Source organism: Callithrix jacchus, chromosome 1 (assembly GCF_049354715.1).
Source record: "Callithrix jacchus isolate 240 chromosome 1, calJac240_pri, whole genome shotgun sequence".
In the NCBI taxonomy this organism is placed as follows: Eukaryota; Metazoa; Chordata; class Mammalia; order Primates; family Cebidae; genus Callithrix; species Callithrix jacchus.
The window spans coordinates 37,998,537-38,024,617 of NC_133502.1; the positions used below are offsets into that span (position 1 = coordinate 37,998,537).

The 26,081-nt window shown below is 36.2% G+C and overlaps 1 protein-coding gene across 50 annotated transcripts in view; it reads left to right on the plus strand.

Moving 5' to 3' along the window:
* MYCBP2 (MYC binding protein 2) overlaps positions 1-26,081 on the plus strand; it is a 286,856-nt gene that overhangs the window by 21,503 nt on the left and 239,272 nt on the right. For all 50 annotated transcript variants that reach the window (XM_054252281.2, XM_054252282.2, XM_054252292.2 and 47 more), the window contains exons 2-4: positions 6,887-6,962; positions 15,912-16,127; positions 24,779-24,932. In XM_054252281.2, the coding sequence (XP_054108256.1) occupies positions 6,887-6,962; positions 15,912-16,127; positions 24,779-24,932 (446 nt within the window). The remainder of the gene's footprint in view (positions 1-6,886; positions 6,963-15,911; positions 16,128-24,778; positions 24,933-26,081) is intronic.

The following is a 26,081-nucleotide window of genomic DNA, read 5'->3' on the forward strand; positions in this document are numbered from 1 at the left end:
ATTTATTTTTTGTCTTTTTGTTACGTATACTAATCTTTTGAGAGAACCAAGTTTTGGCTCCTTGATAATCTCTATTTAATGTCTGCTTTCTCATTGGTATCTACTCTTATTTTTATTGCCCTTCTACATATTTTGCATTTAATTTGCAGTTTTCTTTCTAGCATCTTGAGTTGTAAATCTAGATAATTTACTTTCAGAGTTTCATTTTTTCAATGTATGCATTTATGTTTATAGAAAAAGCTATGCATTTTGTTGAAGTACTGCTTTAGTGGCAGTCTGCTAGTTTTGTTATGTCATATTGCATTTTCATTTTATGGAAAATATTTTTTAATTTTTATTGTGACTAGTTCTTTGACCCATAAGTTATTTAGAAGTCTTGTTTTTTTGATTGCCAAACATTTGGGAATTTTTTAGTTTTTTTTTTTCCTGGTTTAATTTTTCCATGACCAAAGAATTACCTTATGACTCAGTCCTTGGAAATTTGTTGAGACTCAGTCTGTGGTCCGGCATATTATCTATTCTGGTAAATGTTCTATGTGCGTTTGAAAAAAATATGCATTCTGCTGTTGTTGGATATGGTTTTGTATGTATGTCTATTAGGTCAGGTTGATTAATCATGATTTAAAATTTTTCTGTTTCACTGCTGTTTTTGGTCTTTACTTGTTCTGTCAGTTACAGAGAAGTTAAAAACCTACTCTTTCAGTTGTGGATTTCTGTTTTCTTATTTTACTTTAGTCAATTCTGCTTTATATATTTTGAAGCTGTGTTACTAGTTACATTCCAATTCAGGATTGTTATGATTTCCTAATGATTTGATCCTTTTTCAATTTAGAAATGCTCTTCTCATTTCTTGTAATACTGTTACCTTTAAAATTACTTTGTCAAATATTAAAATAGCCACGGCAACTTTTTTTTGGAGACTGGAGAGTGTGTTTGAGATATATCTTTTTCTATCCTTTTAGCATGTATCCTTTTGTTTAAAATTATGATGTTACAGTTATTAAAGGAAGACTTTCCTTCAGTATTTCTTGTAATATTGGTATCTTGACAGTGAATTATGTTAGCTTTCATGGATCTAAAAACATCTTTATTTTTGTCTTCATTTTTAGAAGATACTTTTAGAATCCTTTATGTGAATTATGTCAGCTCTCATGGATCTAAAAACATCTTTATTTTTGTCTTCATTCTTAAAGGATGCTTTTCATGGTTATATGATTCCAGGTTGCTTTCTTCAACTTCTAACCCCCACCCCTCCACATCACTACCTCCCCTCAGTACCCCCTAGCACTTTTCTACACAAAGAATGTAAACTATCAATTTTATCGTTCCTTTAAGTGTGTCTCTTCTCTGGCTGCTTTACAGATTTTCTCTTTTATGCTTTGCTTTTAGCAGTGTGACCATGCTGTGCCTAGGTATGCTTTTCTTTGCATTCCTGCTTAAGATTCCCTGAGTTTCTTGAATCTCTCAGTTGATTTCTTTCTTCACTTTTGGGAAATTGTCAGTAATCATATATTGCTTTTGTTCCATTCTTTTTTCTTTCTTTCTGGGATTCCAATTATATGAATATGAGACCATTTGACTGTGTCCCACATGTCTCATTCTCTGTTTTGTTTCTCTGGGATTGAATTCTGTTATTTTTGTTTTTATTTTTATTTTTTGGCCTGTCTGCAAGTCTGTGAAACCTGTTTTCCTGTGTCTTACTCAGCTCTTAAAATCATATGACAAATTCTTGGCTGGGCATGGTGGTTCACGCCTGTAATCCCAGCACTTTGGGAGGCTGAGGCTGGCAGATCACGAGATCAAGAGATTGAGATCATCCTGGCCAACATGGTATAACTCCATCTCTACTAAAAATACAAAAATTAGCTGAGCATGGTGATGTGTGCTTATAGTCCCAGCTGCTTGGAAGGCTTAGGCAGGAGAATCACTTGAACCCAGGAGGCGGAGGTTGCAGTGAGCCAAGATTGCACCACTGCACTCCAGTCTGGGCAACAGAGTGAGACTCTGTCTTAAAAAAAAAAACAAAAACATATGGCAAGTTCTTAATTTCAGACGTTTATTTTTTAATTTCAGAATGTCCACTTGGTTCTTTTTTTATAGATTATGTTGAAAATTGCCAATTGCATCATTTTATACATTTTGTTAATCTCTGCATCTTGGGTATTTGCCTCCTAACTTTAATATCTGATTTTTCTGTGAGTCTGACTGATTTTCTGGTTTTCTCTTGATAAATATGTGCCACATATTTTGCTTCTTTGGATATCTCTTAATATATTTACTTAGTGTCCCTAAACTAGACTAACATTGTGTCTGAATGAACATGATTTTCCTTCAGTTGATGTGTTTTCTCCCAGAGAGGTTTGCTCTTTGCTGTGTGAGACAGATAGAGTGAGGAGTTGATTATCTCCATGCAGTGAGGGATTACATAGACCCCCACCCCACCACTAGGATTCTCTCTTCTTACCACTAGAGACTATAGGAAGTTTTCTCTTCCCTTTTGACCCAGCCTCTCTCTGTTTTTTTTTTTTTTTTTTTTTTTTTTGAGATGGAATCATGCTCTGTAGCCCAGGTTGGAGTGCAATGGCATGATCTCAGCTCACCACCACCTCTGCTTCCAGGTTCAAGTGATTCTCCTGCCTCCACTTCCCGAGTTGCTGGGATTACAGGTGTGTGCCATCACACCCAGCTAATTTTTTGCATTTTTAGTAGAGATGGGGTTTCACCATGTTGGCCAGGCTGGTCTCAAACTCCTGACCTCAAGTAATCCGCCTGCCTCAGCTTCCCAAAGTCCTGGGATTACAGGCGTGGGCCTGTGCCCAGCCTTGACCTAGCCTCTCTATCATCCTTCAGTGTTCCATCTCAGAGGAGAAATAGCACTGGGGAAGCTGTCTGTCTCTAGATTCCAATCTGTCATTTCAGTCCCTGCAAACATCTAAAACACTACTTGTCTCTTATTTGCTTTATTACACTTGCTCTGCTTAAGCCAAGCTCAGTCCTTACTCATGCCCAAGCTCTGCAGTTACCCCCATGGAAGAACAAGCCAGTGGTTTAGCTGCCTCGGAAGTGCTCTTGCACCTCTGCATTTTTCATTCTTTTAGTCCTCATTGCTTCCACAGCTTTCCTTTGTTGGTTAGTCTAGTCTTTGAAGCAAGTGCATTAGCCTGCCTCCTATCTAATCACTTACTTTAGGGAAGTGGAAGTCAGAAGTTTATCTTCATTAAAAGAAAAGGCAGATAATTTTAGGAGTGCTTATTTTTGTAAGCATAGTGATGTTTTGAATAATTTTATCTGTGTTGCATACTCATAGCTCTACAGTATTTTTTTTCCTTTCTGATATGAGCCTGTTTATCAAAATATGTCCCAGATCTGGGTGAGTAAACAATGGCCCACAGACCAGTGAGGCCCAATTCTTGCTTTTATGCAGTCTGTGAGCTAAAAATGGTTACATTTTTAAAAGGTTGAAAAGAAAAAGGAAGCAAATATTTTGAGATACATGAAAATTATGTGAAATTTGAAAGTTTAATTGTATTATATGTACACTCCTCTCTTTATGTGCTGCACTGCCGATGGCAGCTTTCATGCTGTAACCGTTGAGGAGTTGTGACAAAGATCTTGTGGCTCACAAAGTGTAAAATATTTGCTGTATGGCCATTTGCAAAAAAAAAAAAAAAAATTCCCCTATTCCTGCTTTAGATCACAGGTCAGGAATTTTTTATTTCTTATTACTAAGCAAAATTAAGCAAAAGATTAAAACCATTTTATTTCAGAAGTTCTGTAACTTTGGATTTATTAAAATTGTAGCATTTTAAAGGATTTAGAAGGAACGTCGATCTCCTTCATCTCTTTTATTTTGCAAATGAAGACGCAGATTTGAATTAAAGAGATTTTAAAATTATGACTACATTTTTGGTATAAAGTATACTTGGTAATAAGCTGATAGGGAAACTTTCATCTCTATCACTGAACAATTTGCAAAATTCATTTGTTCTTATATTGTAGAAGTATTTGGTTTTTCTTAAACAGCATTGCTCTTAAGAAAATATTTTTGGAATTTTTTAAGTAAATGTTTTAAAATAAATATTTAAGGCATGTTAATAGCCTTTCCCTTTTATCATCAGCCATAATTTTTTCAAATCTCACGGATATTATTTTTGTGAGAAGACTAAAAGTCTTACAGGACCAATTCCAGACATTCTTCATTAAGCTTTGATTGATTTAGGATTTAAAGCCCTAAATAATCAGAAATTCCAAGGTAAATTGTTAATGCGCAAGACTGGTTTTTAGAGTTTCTCTTTCATATTTCCATCCTCAGATATCATGAAAGGTTTGTGCTTCATTCTCAAATATAAAGATATAATGGTGTGTTATATTACTAGCAAATGGTACTTTTTCATTTTCAAATGTTGAATACAGATTTTGTTTATGTAATTTTCAACTTATTACTGGCTCTTTTAGAAAACCTCTACCTCTACCTCTACAAGCCAAATTAACAACAACGCAAAAACACAGTAAAAGTAATTTATAATTAATTTGGGAATAGTTGGTTCTTTGGATGGTCTATAGTTAAGAATTGATGGGTTCAGATTCATTAGAATTGTTACAACCGATTAAATGTCATCATGTCTAGTAGGAAGTATTTTAGGAATGTACGTAAAATCATTTGAACTTTAAAGAAGTTCCATTAGATAAAACAAACACAAAAATTTAAGTCAATGATAGCTAGTCTTTAGGAAATCTATCTGAATTTGGATTTATATATTCTACTTCTCTGAAAATTGGTTGTGAATAAATCTTGGTGCCTTTTTTTTTTTAAACAGAGTCTCGCACTGTTGCCCGGGCTGGAGAGCAGTGGTGGGATCTCGGCTCACTGCAACCTCCGCCTCCCAGGTTCAAGCAATTCTCCTTGCCTCAGCCTCCCAAGTGGCTGGGATTACAGGCGTCTGCCACACCGGCTAATTTTTTTTTTTTTTTTTTAGTAGGGACAGGGTTTCACTATTTTGGCCAGGCTGGTCTCGAACCTCTGACCTCGTGATCTGCCTGCCTCAGCCTCCCAAAGTGCTGGGATTACAGGCATGAGCCACCATGCCTGGCCTAAATCTTGATGCTTTTATAAATTATTTAGAAGGGGCTAACCTCTTGCTAGTTATGTATCCCTGTTGCTCAAATACCTCATTTCACTCAGGTAATCTTTAATATAAAGGAAAGTAGTTTTCCTAAACAGTCCATGAAGAATACTTATTGTGTTTCATATATTTATTTGTTCATCTGATATTTATTGACCATCCATGATATTTCACCTTGATGAAGGTGCTGAAAGTACACAGTTGAAATAGACATTCTTCATGCCCTCACAATGCTGGTAGTTGAGTAAATTCTATTAGCAGATGTATGTATTTATGTTTAGCATTTGGCACTGTTAGTCTTTCTTTTTCTCTTCTATGGCATACTATCTTGTGGAAATCTTATCTACATACATAGTTTCCATGACTTCCTTTGCACTAAAATCTGTGCAAAATAATCCCATGCATAACTCCTTAGTGGGCCTTTCTGGCTAGATATCCTTTAAATGCACTCATGTATCAAAACCATAGATATAGATACCTTAGGCCTCTGCTTATTTTAATCTCTGAGTCAGGCATGTAGCTGTAGCTCTGAACTTCCTCATTTCTCCCCTTCCTCTCTCCTCTTATGCTTTCTCTTAAACTACTTACTGAGTACTATATCCTTGGAACTTTTCTAGACAGAGGCTAGAGTAGCATACATGAAAGACAAGGCCTCTGCATTGTTGTTGGAGCTTATAGCTTGACAAGAGAGCAATACGTTAAACAGTTCCATACATGATTACAGTTACTGGCTGCACAATGAAACACACATATAAGATGAACTGAGAGTGTGTATTAGGGAAACTCATCCAGTGTGGGAAGTTACACTTAAGTGACACTTATGCTGGGACCTTGAAGATAAGTAGTGGTTAGCAGGAGAAGATGGAGAGAATTTCAAGCAGAGGGAAAACCTTTGTGAAAGTTGTGATGAAGCTTAACAGGTTCAGACAACTGAAAGAATACCCTTCTGGCTGGAGTATGAAGAACAAGGTGGAAAAGAATGCAAAAGGAGGCAGGAAGAGGATCTTTTAAACTATGTTGGTGCGTTTGGACTTTATCTTAAGAGAATTGAGAAGATGCTGAGTTTTAGGTTGGAGAATTATCCACTCAGGCTTATGTCTTTAAAAGCTGAGTTAGTTCCTATGTGAAGAATGGATTGAAGGGTATGCATGTGCAGAAATGAGTTAAGCTTTTGCAGTGGTCTGGGTATGAGGTGGTGGTAACCTGTGTTATTAACATTGCAGCAGTAAAGAGGGTGTGGACAAATTCAAGAACTGTTTATGAGATATAATTGACCAGATTTTATGATTATTTTGATTTCAAGAGTGAAACTGAAGAAAATGTCAAGGATAACATTTTCATCTGCTTGTTACTCTTGTCTGTTGACATTTTGGTATTTTGAAGTCAAACATCTTTAAAATCAAACCCATTACTTTTTTTCAGCAAACTAACTCTTCCTTCTTACTTCTCTGTTTTTATGAATGACATTCCCACTATGGAAAAAATATAAAATACTTCATTTGATGCCTTTTTAATGTTTTACGTTTATATAGGTTTTTGCAGACTTCAAGTTTTTATTAATTATCATTTAATATATATTGTTTAGCTGCCCTGTGTTATCTTCTCAATAGCTACTTTATATGTTAGTATCTTATATGTGTAGGTATAAAGAAACTTTGCAAGAAAAAGATACAAATGTCTATTTTGGAAGTACCTATTTTTGATAGCTTTGTATGTCCTAACATGAACATTCATTTTTTTTCCATTTTTCTTTTAATTTTTAGGAATAAGAAAATTTTAAATAAGAAGAAGTTGAAAAGAAAACAGAAGAGCAAATCAAAAGTGAAGGCAAGAAGCAAGGTAAAGCTGCTGGTAATTTATAAGGAAAGGGACTTTTTCATATGGTGATTTGAATAAAAATGCCAAGATTTTAAAAAAAAAGTATAATTAACAAATAATTTTGTTTGTATGTGCTGAAGTAATTGTGTAAAAACCCTTTATAATTTGGTTTCACTTTTAGTTTCTTTTTTCTATTGGGTATTTCTTTCTTTCTTGCCTTTTTTTTTTCTTTTTTGAAATAGGGTCCAGCTCTGTCACCCAGGCTGGAGGGCAGTAGTTTCCTGGGCTCAAGTAATCCTTCCATCTCAACCTCCTGAGTAGCTGGGGCTACAAGTGCATGCCACCACACCCAGCTAATTGTTAAATTTTTGGTGGAGACAGGGTCTCAGTGTTGCCCAGGCTGGTCTTGAACTCATGGGCTCAAGCAGTCCTCTCGCCTCAGCCTCCCAAAGTGCTGGGATTGTAGGCATGAGCCACTGCGCCTGGCCTATTTTTGGGTGTTTGTTGACCAGTAGCCTGGAAGTTAATGTCTGGATGTTGAAAATTATTTATCTTTGATCAGTGCTCTGGGGGAACATGCCCATTTCTGTTTTCTTTTTTCAATCTGACTACAGGTACTAGAAACTTGAGTAAAATTAGCTTGTGAATTGGGACTTGGATTTGGGTTCCTCATATGCCTTTCTTGTCAGGGATTAGGGAAGCTCACTGTGTCTATATTGTTCTGAGCTTCTTTTGACTGTTGGTAGCTGTGCTAAAGAAAAGCCAATATGGAATATTTGAATTAACTGAGACCTTAGAAACCAAGAATCTTTCTTCACCTAATGCAGAGATCTCTATAAAATCCATCTTTTTTTTAATTAAACATTTTCAGTGACCAGAGCCTACTTTATATAACAGTCTATTGGAAATCTAGACAGAAGGAAGAAAAGAGTCGTAACTATGATTTCTGAGCAGCTTTACTTTGAGTTAAAGAAACAGGTTCACTGGGCCTATATAGCAACTATAGAGGCAGTTGTTTCCCACACTTTTAAGTTAGTGTTCTTGCTGCTGTAACTGAGAGAAGTCTACTTCAAAGTAGCAAACCTAAAATAAAATGAAAGGTTGGGGAATGGCATTTTTTTGGTGGCTCTATCTTGAGACACAGCTGGATCCAGGGATTAAATAATATCACCGTCCGGGCACAGTGGCTCATGCCTGTAATCCCAGCACTTTGGGAGGCTGGGGTGGGGGAATCATAAGGTCGAGAGAGCGAGACCATCCTAGCTAACATGGTGAAAGCCCATCTCTACTAAAAATACAAAACATAGCTGGTTGTGGTGGCACATGGCTGTAGTCCCAGCTACTCAGGAGGCTGAGGCAGGAGAATTGCTTGAACCTGGGAGGCAGAGGTTGTAGTGAGCCGAGATCGCCACACTGCACTCCACCCTGGTGAAAGAGCAAGACTCCATCTCAAATAATAATAATAGTAATAATAATATCAAACCCGTATTTTCAGCTCTTGTTTCTGCCTTCCTCTGTGTGTGGACTTATTACATGTGACTGAGGGGTGAGGCTGCTGGCAGCTCCAACTCCATTTGCTCTGAGCAAGAGGCAATCTCTTCTACTAGTCATAGCAGAAAGTCTTGGGTAGTATTTTTGGTTTACCTGCATCATTTACTTTGGCCACAAAGTAAGTGGGATACTTTGGTTAGACTGAGTTATATTTTTAACTCTGAAATGGGTAGTAGGTCAGCACCCTGGTGAGTAGGCCACATGGAATGGGAGAGGAGTAGTAACCCTAAGGAAAGTGTTTCTGGGTGAGCAGAAAAGTAATATCTGTTCACTGTATCTCTTCTCGTTACTTCTGTTTCTGGGATAGTGGAGGGAAGTGGAGTGTATTCTTAATATACAGAAAACCTCTAACAAATAAAATCATTCAGATTTCCAACATCTCTCCCTTTCCAACTTTTTGGTGCTATGTGCAAATCAGAGCATGGAAATCTTGAATATCTTTTAAGTTTTGTTTTGTCTTGTTTTGAGACAGAGTCTTGCTTTGTTGGCCAGGCTGGAGCTCAGTGGCGCAATCTTGGCTCCCTGCAGCCTCCCTCTTCTGGATTCAAGAGGTTTTCTTGGCTCAGCCTCCTGAGTAGCTGCGTTTACACGTGCAGCTAATTTTTCTATGTTTAGCAGAGAAGAGGTTTCACCATATTGGTCAGGCAAGTCTCGAACTCCTGACCTAGTGATCTGCCCACCTCAGCCTCCCAAAGTGCTGGGATTACAGGCATGAGCCACTGCACTGGGGACCTCTTTAAAGTTTTTTTAAGGTTTCTTTGATGATTTCCCTGAAGTGGTAGCATATGTTATCCAGAAAGAGGTGAGAAGTCAAGTCTTTGTTATCTTCAATTCGGTCTCCAACTGTCTTTGTGCCCTTAGTAATTGAGTTTTTTTCTTCTTGCCCTCAGCAATTTTATATCTTCTATTTAGGAGTAGCTTGGAATAACAAGTCTCCAACTGCCTTTGTGCCCTTAGTAATTGAGTTTTTTTCCTCTTGCCCTCAGCAATTTTATATCTTCTATTTAGGAGTAGCTTGGAATAACAATGATATAAATAAATTGATTCATTTATTCCTCAAACATTAATTGCATGCTGAGTATGTGTGGGCATTATGCTGGATGTTTGGGCTACAAAGATGAGTAAGAGACATTTTTATGCTCATGACCAGCATATAAAGTAGTAAAATGGTGTTGTTAGTCTCCTTGACCTGTATTGCTTTTACCAGATTATTTTTCATATACTCTCTTTTTTTTTTAAAGTTATTTTTAAAATACCATTTAGCTGTACTACTTTATATCCTGTATGGCTGTCATCTACTCCTCTTAGTCTCCTTATCCATCAGTCATCTCTTTTATTTAATTTCCATTTTTTCCCCAGATTACATACCACAGTCACTCTTTTTAGAGAAACTTACTTAATCTGTAACAAATTAAAACTTGGTGATTTAAAATAACACTAGTTATCTTACAGTTCTGGAAATCTGAAGTCCAAAATGGATCTCATTGAGCTAAAATCAAGGTGTCAGCAAGGCTGTATTCCTTCTGGAGGCTTCTGGAGGGAATCTGTTTTTTTTGCCTTTCCAGTTTCTGTAATAGAAGCTGCTAAGAAAACTATCAGTGATGCTGCATGAGAAAACTCAACCAATCACCACTGATATTTTCTGTTGTTTTATCTCCTTCTCTCACTGTCCAGCCTCCCTCTTTCACTTGTAAGGACCCTTGTGATTACATTGGCCCATACACATAATGTGTACATTTCAGAATCCTTAGTTTAATCACATATGCAGAGTCCCTTTTGCCAGGTAAGGTAGCATTCACCTGGGTTCTGGGGAATTAGGGTATAGATGTTTTTGGAGGCTTTTATCTACTGTATCCCCCTTGTATATTTGTTGCATTAATCTGACAAGACTCAAGGTTGTATGAATCCAGCTGTTTTGTCCCTCCCTGAAGGTGAGTTCCATGTGCTGCCAAAGAGAGTGATACAAGATTTAATTGATAACAATACACATTCATATGATCATCAATCTCAAGTAGACCATAGCCAGACTATCATTTTTTCTGGTCAAATAGTTCTCTTTTCTTCTGTGATTATTTCAGACCTTTGCCATGCTCCTCAAACCTCTGATAAATTCTACCCTCCAGCATAGGATGTCACTTTCTTACAGGAGAAATAAAATTCATTACTCAGAAAACTTCCTCAACATCCTAATCCCAAATGTGTCCATCTTAGATCAGGCTTCTGAGTAGCTGAGCCTGACATAGAGATTTACATTTTGCAGTTCAGTGAGTTTTGAGAGTTAACATTCATGCATGAAAGTACTACTGCAGTCAAAGTTCAGAACATTTCCATCATCTCCAGGAATTTGTTTCTTCCTTTCTTTTTTTTTTGAGACAGAGTCTCACTTTGCTGCCCGGGCTGGAGTGCAGTGGCATGTGATCTCGGCTCACTGCAGCCTCTGCCTCCTGGGTTCAAGCAATTCTCCTGCCTCAGCCTCCTGGTGCGAGCCACCATGTCCAGCTAATTTTTGTATTTTTTGTAGAGATGAGATTTCACTGTGTTGGCCAGGCTGGTCTCAAACTCCTGACCTCAGGTGATCCACTCACCTCTGCCTCCCAATGTCCTGCGATTACAGGCGTGAGCCACCATGCCTGGCTGGTTTTCTTATCCTTTGCTGATTCCATTCCTCCTTATTAACCCTGGCTGTAGACAACCACAGATATATTTTTTGTCACTGTAGATTAGCTTTTATTTTCTAAACCTTCATATAAATGTGATCATCTTGTGAGTACTCTTTTTTTTTTAAATCTGGTATCTTTCCCTCAGCATAATGCTGATTTTATGTACATATATATATATGTACACACGTGTGTGTGTGTGTGTGTGTGTGTGTGTGTGTTCATTTTTCTTGGGTGACTACCAAGGACTGGAATGGTTAGGTGGTTTTTCCTTTGATTTGCCAGAAGGACTCATAAGTCTCACAAGCAATTTATTCTCATGGCTAAGATTTATTACAATAAAGGATACAGAGCAAGCAGCAGGAAAAAGATGTATTTGCGATGTATAGGGAGTTATGGCCTAGGCTTCCTAGTTCTTCCTTGACTGAGCACACAGGATATGCTTGCTCTCTGGCTGTAAACTACAATGAAATGTATATATTGTTTCTGCTCACATGAGTCTTAGGATTCAAGATTTTTCGGGTTAGGTCACATAGACATATCCTGTTAAGCAATCAGACATGGTAAATGAAACTCAGGTACACATCATAAAGCTTGGTTTTTGTACATGCAGAGCAGTGTGACAGGCCAGGAGGCATGGCCCATTGCTCTGTGTGTTTATAACAAAATCATCAATCACTACCACAAAGAAAACTCTAAACATCTACCTTCCCCAAGGTTGGCCAAGGGTCAATCGTAGTCTCCTTGGGGAAATACAAGGAGTAAGCAATCATGTCTGCATTGTTAACCTTTTCCTCAGAGGTGGTATGGTAAATGTATGTTTAGCTTTTTAAGAAACCAAAAAACTCTTCCAACATGGTTGTTCCAGACTGTAGTCCCACCAGTAGTATATGACCAATCTAGTCACTTCACATCTTTGCAAACACATGGTATCAGCTTTGTAAATATTAGTCAATCTGGGAGTTTCCCATTGTGGTTTTAGCTTGCTTTTCTTTAGTAATCAATGATGTGAAATCTTTTCATGTACCTTTTGCCATTCTTATTTTTTTGATGTGAAATATCTGTTCAGATCTTGCCTCCTTATTTTTTAATTGTTTGTCTTCTTATTATTGAATTGACAGAGTTTCTCATATATTCTAAATGCAAGTCTTTTGTCAGACATCTGCATTCCAAATAAATTTCTCCTGTTCTGTGGCTTGCTTTTGGGGTAAGAATTGCCATTTTAATGATACTGAATCTTCCAGTCCATGAACATGGTATATATCTCCATTTATTTAAGTCTTCACATTTCACCCAGCAACACTTTTCAGTTTTCAGTATGTAGGCCTTACACTTATTTTATTATAATTATTACAAGTATTTATTTACAATTATTTTATTACACATATTTTACTTATAAATTTACAAATATTACAGATAATTATTTACAGTTATATTTTTGATGTTATTGTAAATGCAGTTAATTTTTAAAAATTTATTTTGTTTTAAGATGATTTCAGTGTGAATGCACTGTGTATGTGTTTGTGTGCACCTAAGTCTATGTAATTTTATCACATGTGTAGGTTCATGTGACTCTTACCACAGTCTAGATAGACAGCAATTCCGTCACAGGGATTCTCTGTGATATCCTTTAAGCCACAGGTATCTTCGTTCCTAACCCTCTCCTTAGCTTCTGGCAATGACTGATCTGCTTAGCATTTATAATTTTGCCATTTTAACAATGTTATTCAGTGGAATTGTGCAGTATGTAATCATTTAGGATTGCCCTTTTTTCCCCCACTTGGCAAAATGTCTTTGAGATTCACACACATTGTTGCATATTATTTGTTCTTGCTGAGTAAACATTTCATGGTATGGATGTATCACAGTTTGTTTAACCACTTACCCATTGAAAGATATCTCGGTTGTTTCTAGCTTTGACTATTTTAAAAGAAAGCTGTTACAAACATTCATGTACTGGTTTTTGTGTGAACATAAGTTTTTATTTCTCTGGTGTAAATGTTCAAGGGGTTATATGGTAAGCATATGTTTAGTTTTGTAAGACATTGCTATACTTTCTTCCACAGTGGTTATACCATTTTACATGACCATCAGCAATGTATAAGTGACCCAGTTTCTCCTCATCCTCATCAACATTTGGTTTTGTCACTATTTATTTTAGCCATTCTGATAGGTGTGTACTATATCTCATTTTAATTTGCATTTTCGTAAATGCAAATTTACAAAAAACAAAGATGTTGAAATTCTTTTCTTTTTTTTCCATTTTTTTTTGATTGATTTGGTTTTATTCCCATTCAACTATTTGGCAGTTTCATTCGATTTATTTTATGGTTTTTTTTTTCTCTAATTGTAAATTAGAAATCTAATTAGATTCTGGGATACATGGGCAGATCATGCAGGATTGCTGCATAGGCACACACATGGCAATGTGGCTTGCTGCCTCCTTCCCCCTGCAACCGATATCTGGCATTTCTCCCTATGTTATCCCTCCCCAGCCTCTCTACCCACCACTGCCCCTGCCCTAGTCCCCCACAACTGACCCCAGTGTGTGATGCCCCACTCCCTGTGTCCATGTGTTCTCATTATTCAACACCTGCCTATGAGTGAGAACATGCAGTGTTTCATTTTCTGTTCTTTTGTCAGTTTGCTGAGAATGTTAGTTTCCATATTCATCCATGTCCCTACAGAGGATACAAACTCATCATTTCTTATGGCTGCATAGTATTCCATGGTGTATATATGCCACATTTCCTTGTCCATTCTATCACTGATGGGCATTTGGGTTGGTTCTAGGTGTTTGCTATTGTAAACAGTGCCACAATGAACATACGTGTGCATGTGTCTTTATAATAGAATGATTTATAATCCTTTGGATATATACTCAGTAATGGGATTGCTGGGTCAAATGGAATTTCTCTTTCCAGGTCCTTGAGGAATTGCCACACTGTCTTCCACAATGGTTGAACTAATTTACACTCCCACCAACAGTGTAAAAGTGAAATTCTTTTCACGTGCTTATTTGCCCTTTGTGCATCTTCACAGATGTGTTTAGTCCTATCTTTTGCCCATTTGCTAATTGGATTCCTTGTTTGTTTTTACTGTTGACTTTTTAGAAGTTTTTTTACATATTCTGAATACTCATCCTTTGTTGGATATGTGGTTTGCAGATATTTTCTCCCAGTCTGTGACTTTAATGATGTTATTTAAAAAATTACATTTTTCAATTGTTCATTCCTAGTATATGGATATACTACTTATTTGTGTATAGTAATCTTATATCCTGTGATTTTGTTAAATCTGCATACTATTTCGGCTGGCTTTTTTGCAGATTCATTAAGATTCTGTACATGTTTTTTACAAGTAAAAACATTTCTTTTGTAGAAAATACTTCTTGCCTTTTTTCCTTGGCTTATTTCACTGGAAAGGATATCCGGTACATTGTTGCCGAGTTGCTGAGAGTAGACCTATTTGCCTGGATGGCAATCTTAGAGGGAAAGTATTTACTCTATTATCACATTAGCAGCAGTTATTTTATAGCTACCCTTTATCAAGTTGAGGAAATTCCCTTCTATTCCTAACTTAGACTTTTTTTTCTATCATGAATTGATACTAGATTTTTGTCAAATGATTTTTCTGTGTTTGTTTGCAGTATCTTATATTTTTTCTCTTAAATTTCTAAATTTTTTTTCAGTGATTGCTTTTCCAGTGTTGTACCAACATCGTCCTTGGGTTAAACTTCCGTTGTTCATAATGTATTACTTTTTAATATATTGTTGGATTTGAATTGGTAATATTTGTAATATCTCTGAATATTTGGATGAGATACATTTGTAATATCTCTTCTGCATGTACTCATAAGTATATATCATGCCAATTTAGCTTTGCTATATTTCTATTTAACTAGAGTATTTTGTTTAGTTTTGCTTTGTCTTTTCCAATTCTTTATGGAAGAAGATTTGAATTTTGGGACCAAGTGTTTTTAGTATTTGAGGTATCATTTTGTTTATCTTAGATACTTTCTGGACATTCTCTAATTATTGGAAATTGTATTTGTAAAATATCTTAAAACAGCCCTTTATAATGAAAATGTTGATCGTGAAATTGTAGTTGCTGTTTGATGAATAAAATAATGGGCATAAAAGAGAAATTGTTTAGTCTTAACAAATTACCAAGCATATGATTCTTAGCCTTTATCAATACTGATAGGTGAGAGAGAGCTTAGGGAAGCATATGTCCATAGTCTACAGTTTACTTGGCATTACTGTTATTTGAATGAGAATGAAATGAGTTGATGAAAATTAATGAGTTTTTTGGGGGTAGTCCTAATTTCTACATAAAGTTCTATATCTACTTTTGAAAGCATTCAAAATGCAATCTAACATTTGTAGTAGGTCATTGAGATTCTACAGTATATATGATGTCCCTTAGGAGGGCATCAAATGAATTTATTTTGATACAGAACTCTAGCAGTTAAGCTTTGTTGGCTCTATTCCTGTCATGGGGATATAAGAATATTTCTAAGATTTTTACTTATCCTATTTCAGTGCTTGTCAGATTGGTTGGTTATTGCTGTGTTACTCAAAAAATATCAAGGTATAGAAAAGGGGACTAGAAGTTGAGTCCACAGTGTTAGACTGTCTCTCTTTTTTACTTAATGTGTCTTCTGCAAGTCAGTTAGCCAGTCTGATCTTTACTTTTATTTAAAATGGGAATTGATGATGGAAAAAAGTGTAAAATTGAAATATTCTATTTCATATTTCAGTCTGAAAACTTGGAGAATACAGTAATCATACCAGATATCAAACTACATAGCAATCCTTCTGCTTTCAATATTTACTGTAATGTACGTCATTGCGTTCTGGAATGGCAGAAAAAGGAAATATCGTTGGCAGCTGCATCTAAGAACTCTGTGCAGAGTGGAGAATCAGATAGTGATGAAGAAGAGGAATCCAAAGAGCCCCCTATCAAGCTTCCAAAGGTAAGCCATTGAGTTCTATTAATATTTAGATGTATATCCTGCAGGTGTTTTGGCTACAATACATATATATGCATTGCTAGAGTACCTTGCTTTGTGTAAAATTGTGCACTAAAAATAACACAGCTATGGGCAAAAGTAGATTTCGAGTAGAAAAGGAAAATTGTACAACTTTGTAACTAGGGGTAATTGATAATTCACTGGAAAGCATAGGAAGGGAGATCATTGCGTTGGGGTCTGTTACAGAGGCAATTAAAAATGTACAAAAGCAGTAGGGTAGAAATGCTTGTAAGCAGAGGCATTGATACATGGCCGTTGGAAGGAGAGCTCCGAGCCAGTGGGCTGAGAATAAGGTGGGCACAGGAGAAAGCCAAGAGCCCTGGAAAGCTGGGAGGTTCTCCATGCTTGGGATGCAGGTATACATTTTTATTTTTCTTGAAATAGAAGGACAAAGACTCACAGCTGTGCAGTAGCTGGGCTGAGAGCCTTGTCCTTTTTTGCTTAAGCTTAGAATTGTGCTCTTGATATTGTGGCTTCCCTTGATTGGGAAAAAAAAAAATCACAAACAAACCAACTCAACTTCTGCTTTATTCTGATATTACTCCCTGATTTACCGGGAGCATATATTCTAGTTGGTATTTCTATAATAGAAATGTTATTGTAGGCCAGGCATGGTGGCTCACACCTGTAATCCCAGCACTTTGGGAGGCTGAGGTGGGTGGACCACCTGAGGTCAGAAGTTTGAGACCATCCTGGCCAACAAGGTAAAAGCTCATCTCTACTAAAAATTCAAAAATTAGTCAGGCATGGTGGCAGGCACCTATAGTCCCAGCTACTCAGATGCTGAGGCAGGAGAATTGCTTGAACCCAGGAGGTGGAGGTTGCAGTGAGCCAAGATCATGTCATTGCACTGCAGCCTGGGCAACAGAGTGAGACTGTCTCAGAAAAAAAAAAAAAAACAACCCAAAAATGTGTGTTGTAGAACTATTTTCAGTGTACTCTGTTCTGTGTAAGTATTGGTATATTTAAGACTAGAAGGTTGTTTTCTATATTTTTTTCTATATAATAGACATAGTTTGTATTTATAACAAAAAATAGGTGAAAATACAGACTTTTTAAGTGGTGCTTTTATCTGACTTATACATATTACTTTTTCTTAGCAGAGACTTAGTCAAAATGATTTTTAAATTTTATATGACTTATGTGCTATTGCCTTTTTACTAAACTGATACCTTAAAATTATGCCTTGAAAACTACACATATGTGCAAGGGATTGCATAAATATTTTTTATGACTTGGAAATAGCAGCGTAAATGGAACCTGGTCTGAGTTCTCTTGCACATTTTGTGGTGGCTGTTCCTAGGTGCACCACCATCCTTAATATATGCTCAGGTTCTTCTCACCTTATTCTCAGCAGATGGCTTGCTTCATATTTCATAGAGTAATAAAGGTTTTGTGAGCTTACTCAGCTTCTTGATCAGCTATTTTCAGATGTCCTTTTTCCTCCTGTTTTAGAGTAGGACCCTTTTCTTTTTCTTATTTCCTTTATCTGCAGTGTCCTAACTGCACCTACTGTAATAGCTTCTTTCTTTAATCTAAAGCAAACATGTTTATCTTTTTCTATGGGAGCCCCTCTACGTAAAAATTATAGTCTCTAATTGTAATTTCTTATGCTTAAGTAGGAGAGATTGAGATAAAAAAACATAGTTAAGTTAGGACGTAAGGCTGCAGGACTTGTATAATTTACTTTCGAGTTAGAATACCAATTCTATGTATGGGCGAGTCACACTGTATTGTGTAATTGTGCTATTTAAGTTCAGTATTGTGAGAGAAAACAAAGGCCTGGATAAAGTTTTTACATAGGTATGCAGATTTTAAATAGTAAACTGTAGTTCAAATTAAATTGCATAAACAAGAACAACGGATTCTTAGGCTGTTTTAAAACATTAGGATAAATGAGTAGGCATTCTTTTTTTTTTTTTTTTTTTTTTTTTGAGACGGAGTTTCGCTGTTGTTACCTAGACTGGAGTGCAATGGCACGATCTCCATTCACCGCAACCTCCGCCTTCTGGGTTCAAGCAATTCTCCTGCCTCAGCCTCCCGAGTAGCTGGGATTACAGGCGCGCAACACCATGCCCAGCTAATTTTTGTATTTTTAGTAGAGACGGGGTTTCACCTTTTTCACCAGTATGGTCTTGATCTCTTGACCTCGTGATCCACCTGCCTTGGCCTTCCAGAGTGCTGGGATTATAGGCGTGAGCCACCGTGCTTGGCCGAGTAGGCATTCTTAAGATAATCTTTTGTAGCATAATTAATAGAGTCAAAGGGAGATCTTTCAAAGAAAATCAAAAGAAGATCAGACAGCCCAAGTGATTAATACTGAATTTCCCATCAAGTACTGACCTCTCTGCAAACAGGGTTAACATGGGTTATGGAGCCAAACTGCTGGGGCTCAAACACCATTAAAATTACTAGCTATGTGACACTGGAAGTTATTTGACATTTCCATGCCTCGGTTTTGTCATCTATAAATTGGGATTGCATCTACCTCATAGGGTTGTAGTGACAATTTAAATGAATTAATGGATGTTGAGTGCTTGAGAGAACAGTACCTGGCAGAAAAAAGTGCTCAGTAAATTATATATATAGTTATAAGTGTCAGGTTAGGTGCAAACAAGAAAATGTGTAGGTGCAAATGAATTTGAGTTACTTGTCAAGGAACTCTTCAGTTTATTTAAAAAATTATGCAAGCAAATGAAACTTCAGGAGAATCAGTGCAATTGCCTGATGAATGAGAGATGAAGAGAGAGGAAGAAGTGATGAGATGCCTCTGTGCAGAGGCAAGCAGATACTATGGGTGGGGAGTGAAACTTTCGGGTGATATTTTTTGGCAGTCATTTCCATGACATGAAGGATTGACAGTGAGGATGAAATTAGTCTTTTAAGGTTTGAGGTGATGGTATTTGAAGGCAAGTGGGAAATGTTGGCATTTTTCTTTTCGTTTTGACCATCTCTGTGCCTCAGCCTTAAATGCTGCTGTCTTTTATCCTAGCTTGATCCTTTTCTTTATTCCCCTGTTGCTCCTCCCAAGCATTTGGTTGTCCCTTTCCTTCTCCTCTGAGGTTTCTGTCTCTCTTACTCTTTTTTTTTTTACATGATTAAAACAGTTTTTATCTGTCGTTGAAATACAGTTTTATTTTTCCCATTCTTGAGCTTTAAAATTTAGTTTGACTGTTATATAGACCTTGTCACCTTTTTTTTTTTGCTTTTGCTTTTGTTTTTGTATTTAAAGGAGCTTTCTATTTCCTGAATGATTCTATATTAAGTTTTTTACCCAGTTCAAACTGTCACTAAAATCTAGATCCTCTAAAACTTTACAGATTTTATAGCTACATAATTTGTATTATTTAAATTTTTATTTTGAGACAGGATCTGGCTCTGTCACCGAGGCTGGAGTGCAGCGGTGCGATCTCAGCCCACTGCGTCTTTTGCCTCCCTGACTCAAGTGATCCTCCCATCTCAACCTCCCGAGTAGCTGGGACTGCAGGCATTTGCCAACATCCCAGGCTAAGTTTTATATTTTTAGTAGAGATGGGGTTTTGCCATGTTGCCCAGGCTGATCTTGAACTCCTGAGCTCAAGCAGTCTGTCCACCTCAACCTCCTAAAGTACTGGGATTACAGCCTGGAGTATAATTTTTAAATAGTACCACTTAGAATTCATACTTCCCATGTGAACCCATTTGAAGCCAGTCATGCCATATTACTAAAAGATTTAGACTTACATAGGATCATTTATTTCTTAATTCAGTATATTCTTTTTGAATTTATAGGCAGCATTGAATTAGGTCCTGAGAACAGAAGGATGAGACTTAATTCCTGCCCTTAAGAAAGCATTGTCTTGTGGGGATAAGAAGCAGGTCAATAATTATTCTCTAGTGCCTTAAGGATTGATAGGGAGTGCTCTATGTAGTGGGAACACATTGGAGAAAGGACTCAACACTGGTTGAGATAGAGCGAGAGAGAGAGAGAGAGCAGGAAGCTAAATCATGAAAGGCCTTATGTGCCATGTAATTGATTCAGATGTTATCTTGTGATTAGGAAATACTAAAGATTTTAAGTCAAAAGAGTATCATCAGACTTGCATGATTGCATCAGACTTGGCACCCTTTAGTTATGGATATGCCTTGCTAACCCTGGGGTAACTTTGTAAGGTTACTCCAGTTAGTTATGGATATGCCTTACTAATTGGAGTAACCTTACAAAGTTACTCCAGTGTTAGTTATATCCAGTTAGTTATGGATATGCCTTACTAATTGGAGTAACCTTACAAAGTTACTCCAGTGTTAGTTATATCCAGTTAGTTATGGATATGCCTCACTAACTGAAGTAATCTTAAAAGTTACTCTAGTGTTGTTAGTAAGGCATATCCATAACTAAAGGGTGGTGAGTGAGTTTGGAGACAGAGGAACCATTTAGACAGCTGTTGCAGTTGTCTAAATGAGGGTTGGAATTATGATAGTGACAGTGTTTTGAATATAAGAAATGTTAAGCAGAATTGACAGGAATTGGTAATAAATTGGCTATAAAGGCTGAGAAAGAAGACAGAATCTAAAGATATTTTTAAAGCTTTTGCGTGGGGAGGCCATTTCTGAAAGAGGGAAAACTGGATGAGGATGACGATCAAGTTTAGTTCTGCACATGCTGATCTTGAGATAAATGTGAAGTGTCCAGTGTATACTATGTAGGGCTGAAGTTCAAAAGAAAGGTGCCAGCTAGAAATATAGATTTGTGAGTTATCACTATGTAGGCACAAGATGAAACACATTTCTGTGAGAGACAGCGGGGTGTGGAATCAAGAACATTGTTTGAAAAAACAACTTTGAAAAGTTGAAAAGTTTTGAAAAGTTCTCTTCCTCTGGGTGTGAAGAGAAGGGACGAGGATGGCAGTAGTCATAGATAAATTTGTATGTTAGAGGTTAGGAACTTAGAAAATTAGAAACTTCACACTTATACTTTCTTTTATTTTTTCCCCTGAGATGGAGTTTTGTTAGCTCTTGCTGCCCAGGCTGGCGTACAATGGCACGATTGTGGCTCACTGCAACCTCCACCTCCTGGGTTCAGGCGATTCTCCTGCCTCAGCCTCCCAAGTGGCTGGGATTACAGGCATGCGGCACCATGCCTGGCTAATTTTGTATTTTTAGTAGAGATGGGTTTTCACCGTATTAGTCAAGCTGGTATGCAACTCCTGACTTCAGGTGATCTGCCCACCTTGGCCTCCCAAACTGCTGAGATTACAGGCGTGAACCATCACACCCAGCCCCACATTCATACTTGCTGAGAAGCAGAATTCTCGGCCTTTCCCTTCTCCTCCTCTCCCTCTTCTGCTGCCTCTTCCCCCTCCCTTTTTCTCTGTCTCTAGATTTTTAAATTTTTTATTACTTGTAGATATTATCTCTGTACCAAACATTTGCTTTATACAAACAATTTAAAAAGGCAGTATGCTTTAACTATGGTAATATGTAAATATAATTTTGATTTCCTTTTGAGCTTTTCCAAATATAAACATATTGGAAGTGATTTTAGGACTTTTTAACTGAACAAGATACAATTTTTAAGGGTAAAGTGTTAATTATTATTAAATCCAAATGTGATGTAACTAAACTTTTATGATCACACTTATTCATGAAATAATAAAGTCACATTTGGAAATATGTGATTTGAAAAGAGCAAAATAAAACCTTGAAAGTCTCATTATGTATATCATTTTTCTGTGGACAGATATATTTTTATCTCATTTTTCTAGCATATTAGACTGGCAGTATCAGGTAATTATTTTGGCACTATGTTCCTTTATTTTCAAATATAATAGATAACCTTCAAAATTTAATTATTTCAGAGCAGCAGCAAAGGTAAAATTCAGTAAATTTATAAAAACCTATTTTCTGAAGAGAGGTGCAAAACCATGTGTTGGGTAGATATAGTTCATTGTTGAAAGTATTGAAACTTCTTGTGTTCTTTTATTGTTATAATTATTATTTTACTTAAATGTCACATTTATTAATTTATTTTGCTAATTGTAAAAGCAGCTCATATTCATTGTAGATAATTTGAAAAATCAGAACATTTTTCTAAAGAGGAAATAAAAATCAGAAGTAATATTTGAAATCCCATTAACCAAAATATACCCCAATATAAACATTTTTATTTCTTTTGTCATTTTTCCTATGTACACATTAAAATATGTTTTTCACACACAAATGAAATAATACTATATTGGCAGGACTGTATTTTTTCTCTTTATACTCTTCCTTCCTGATACTGAAAAAGGGAGAAATATATGTTTTCATTGACTGTCAGACTTCAAACTATTTTAAAGTCTATTTTCAAAGTTCAAACTTTTGGTAAAATATTCTGTACTCAGCCAAACAGCAGAAAAGGACTTATCTAAGAGCATGTTTGGTACCTCTGTGCAATAATCCATAGCTAAATGTTAAAAATTCTTTAATAGTTGTAGAACTAGAGGTTGATTTTTGTTGTATGTTAAATATATACTGCTATTCTGAAAATGACTGTTTTCCAATTTGTTAAACAATGGAAGTCTGCAGTGAACCAAGATAAGGTTTATTAGTGAGACTCCCACGGTGTTTAACCTAGACAGATGAGGAGTCCTATATCATGATCATTGTGACCAAAGTTTTATGGGTCTGTCCCACCAAAACCAGTGACCTGTGTTTCCAAGCAGCCTACCCGATTGCCTATTGCCATACACTTGTTATTACACCTTTCCAGAGAGACAGCTCAAGAACCTGTTCATTAAGTAATCTTATTGTTTCTGGCAAGGTCCAATAATTCCTTTGTCACTGTAGGAAACTTTATCTATAATAAATGAACCCTAACCAAAAAGGTCATCTGTAAAGAATCCTCTTGGAATGATGAAAAGTCATGGTTGGTAGTAAACAATCTGAAAGAATGACAGAATATAGTAGTCTTCTGTTGACTTGACAGTAGAGCCCCACATTTTGTACTCTGGAGATCTTTGACTTCAGATTTCTCTTTCCTGTAAGTACATAAGCAGATGGAAATCTTGGACAGCATGTTTCTATTTTCTAGTCCATTCCAGGAAAAGAAACTATATCAAATGAAAAAGTTTCATCACTTAATGTGTTTAATCAGTTGAAACTCTATGCAAACTTTTCTGTAATATTAGCTATAATTAAGTCTGTTAGGATTTTAGATAACTTTTCTAAAGACAGTTCTTCTAGCAGATAACTAGAAGTCAAATAAACTTCTAAGCTATATCTATAGTTTCCAGAAAACTTGCAGATGTTAATCAGAACTACAGTTGACTTACCTTCAGCTGATTTGCCTCTTGTCTGGAAAATGTATTTCTAAGACGCAGTGGTTTTTAGCACACAACTTAGTGAATAATTAAACAAATATTAAATGTGTGCCTACCATATGCTAGGCAATTGCCCAGGCATGGAAAGTATTAAGCCATTTAAGACATGTTCCTTGACTATTGGAAGACCACAGTATAGTTGGGAAAATGAAAACAAAAATAGTTACAATGTCATGTAATAAATGTGTAACATTGGTCTGGACAGGATATGAATTATATACATGACTAACTTACCCTGTTAGATTACAAACTCTTAGAGGACAGAGTCTAGTATACCTTCATATTTCCTAAAGTGAGTTTGTACAGTATGAGTGCTTAGGAGGTATTTATATAATATATGCACTAACGTAAAAATAGCAGAGAGAATATTCTTCTGCTGTTGCATTCAATAGAATTAATGCTTTCAGGAGTTTTGACCTAGTCTTATTTGAATTTTTTGTTACTTCTCCAAACAATTTACTTAATACTTCCTGAAGAAATCTTATAAATCTGGTTCTCAGAATGTTGGTATTGCCTGAGAAATGGAATTTGTCTTTTGTTTTATCAGCCTTATGAAGGTATATCCTTAAACTCATTCATTACAATTTGCTCTCTCAATCTTTAGTAACAGATTTATCTCCTTTGCTAGATATTGAGTCTGAGTTTTCTTGCACTTCATGAGGAATGTTAAGATTAATAAAGGAAAAGTACCAGTGATATTTTTAGCGAAGCACTTTTAAATTCTTTTGTGATCATCTATAAAAAGAAGGGATACCACCTATAAATAATAATATAGTGATTATACCATTATAGAAAAGGCTAAGATGAAAAGTTTCTTATAAAATCTTTTTACGATATGTTGACTTTATTTCTGGTTATAAGTAACAATTAACATGACTTTTCACAAAAAGAGTACTGAGTTTTTCTTGAATACAACCAAATGAACTTTGCAAATTAATACAGTTTTTTCTTCTCAGTGAATGCAATCTAGTCTCTAGTTCACTGTTGTAAGCCATTTTCATGATATTTTATTATGGCCCCATTATACTAAAACTACGTTTTAAGCATGCAACTGTTTTTCAGCTTTCCATGTAACCAGATGGTTTTCTAAATCTTCCTGTTAAATACACTGGATTTTATTTTTTAACATATTGCTTTTTAAATGTTGCAACAGTTTATCATTTGCTGTAGGAGTGACTTGTACCAACTAAACTGCCTAGAAAGTGTTGTTAGCTTTCATGTCATAAAGTATACATATTTTTTCCTTTTAAATAGATTATTGAGGTTGGCCTTTGTGAAGTTTTTGAATTGATCAAGGAGACACGGTTTTCTCATCCATCCCTGTGTCTCAGGAGTCTCCAAGCCCTGCTCAACGTGCTACAGGGCCAGCAACCAGAAGGCCTCCAGTCTGAGCCACCCGAGGTCCTAGGTAAGAGCCAAGGACTCTTACTCACTGAGTGAAGCATTTGAAAGTGAATATAATTAATAATAGAGTATTGTATACTTCAAAAGTGTTGAGACTATTTATAAAGTTCTTACCACAGAAAATGTCTAGTACTTGAGGTGATGGATGTTAATTAGTCCACATTTTATTCATGAATCATAAATCACTTTATACCCTGTAAATTTATACAATTATAAATTGTCAATTTACAGTTTTTTAAAAGTGAGGAGCTTCTCTTATGAAGCACACACAGCCTATAATGCAGTCTTTATTTAATTTTGGTACTGAAACACCAGGGGTATAAGGTTTAAAGTATTTTTTCCTGTGTTCTACTGAAGTTATGGTTTAAGAGTTGAAGTTCATGTTCACATGTTTCTTTATTGTGATGAAGGGGGGCAAATAAAACATAAATCCCTGGAATCCAGAAATAATCCTCAAACCTTAAAGTCACTGTGTTGGCCAAAATAGCAAACATTCACTTTCTCTAACTTGTTACTCTCAATAGTTTTAAAAAATAGGGAAAAGGAAATAAATGCCACAAACCTGAAACAGTACATTTTGTTTCCAAATTGAGGGGACATTTCTTTTGTATTCATCATAAATAAAAATTTGTGTTATGGATTAAGCTTCTGACTTAGCAACTTTCATTAAGTAAAGAAAGGTGTTTGCTTTTCTTAAAGTGTGTTCTGGTTGTCTGGATTCTTGCCTTTCATATGAGTGACCTAGGCTCGACATGTAATCCTTTAAATGAGAGGAGCTTTTACTTAGAAGGTATTAAGGCATAGAAATATAGATGGAAGCAAAAGCTTTAACTGGTTAATTGCTTTTTTTCTCTGATGCTAACTATAGGCCTTTAACCTGTCTAAAGTTTTCTAGATTCTTCTAGCATTATAGGAAAATTCTCAGAATTACTAGAGCTGGGGTTCTCAAGCGTTAGCATGTATCAGAATTATCTGGGCCTTCCATCTGGAGTTTCTGATTCCATAGACTTGGGGTGGGGCCCAGAAGTTTGTATTTGGAATAAGTTTCTTGGTGATGCAGGTGCTGGTTTGGAGACTACACTGATGGTTTAGACTAAGGCTTGGTCCTTTTTTTCTACTTGGCTATTTTTAGATTTTGTAGGACCCACTTTTG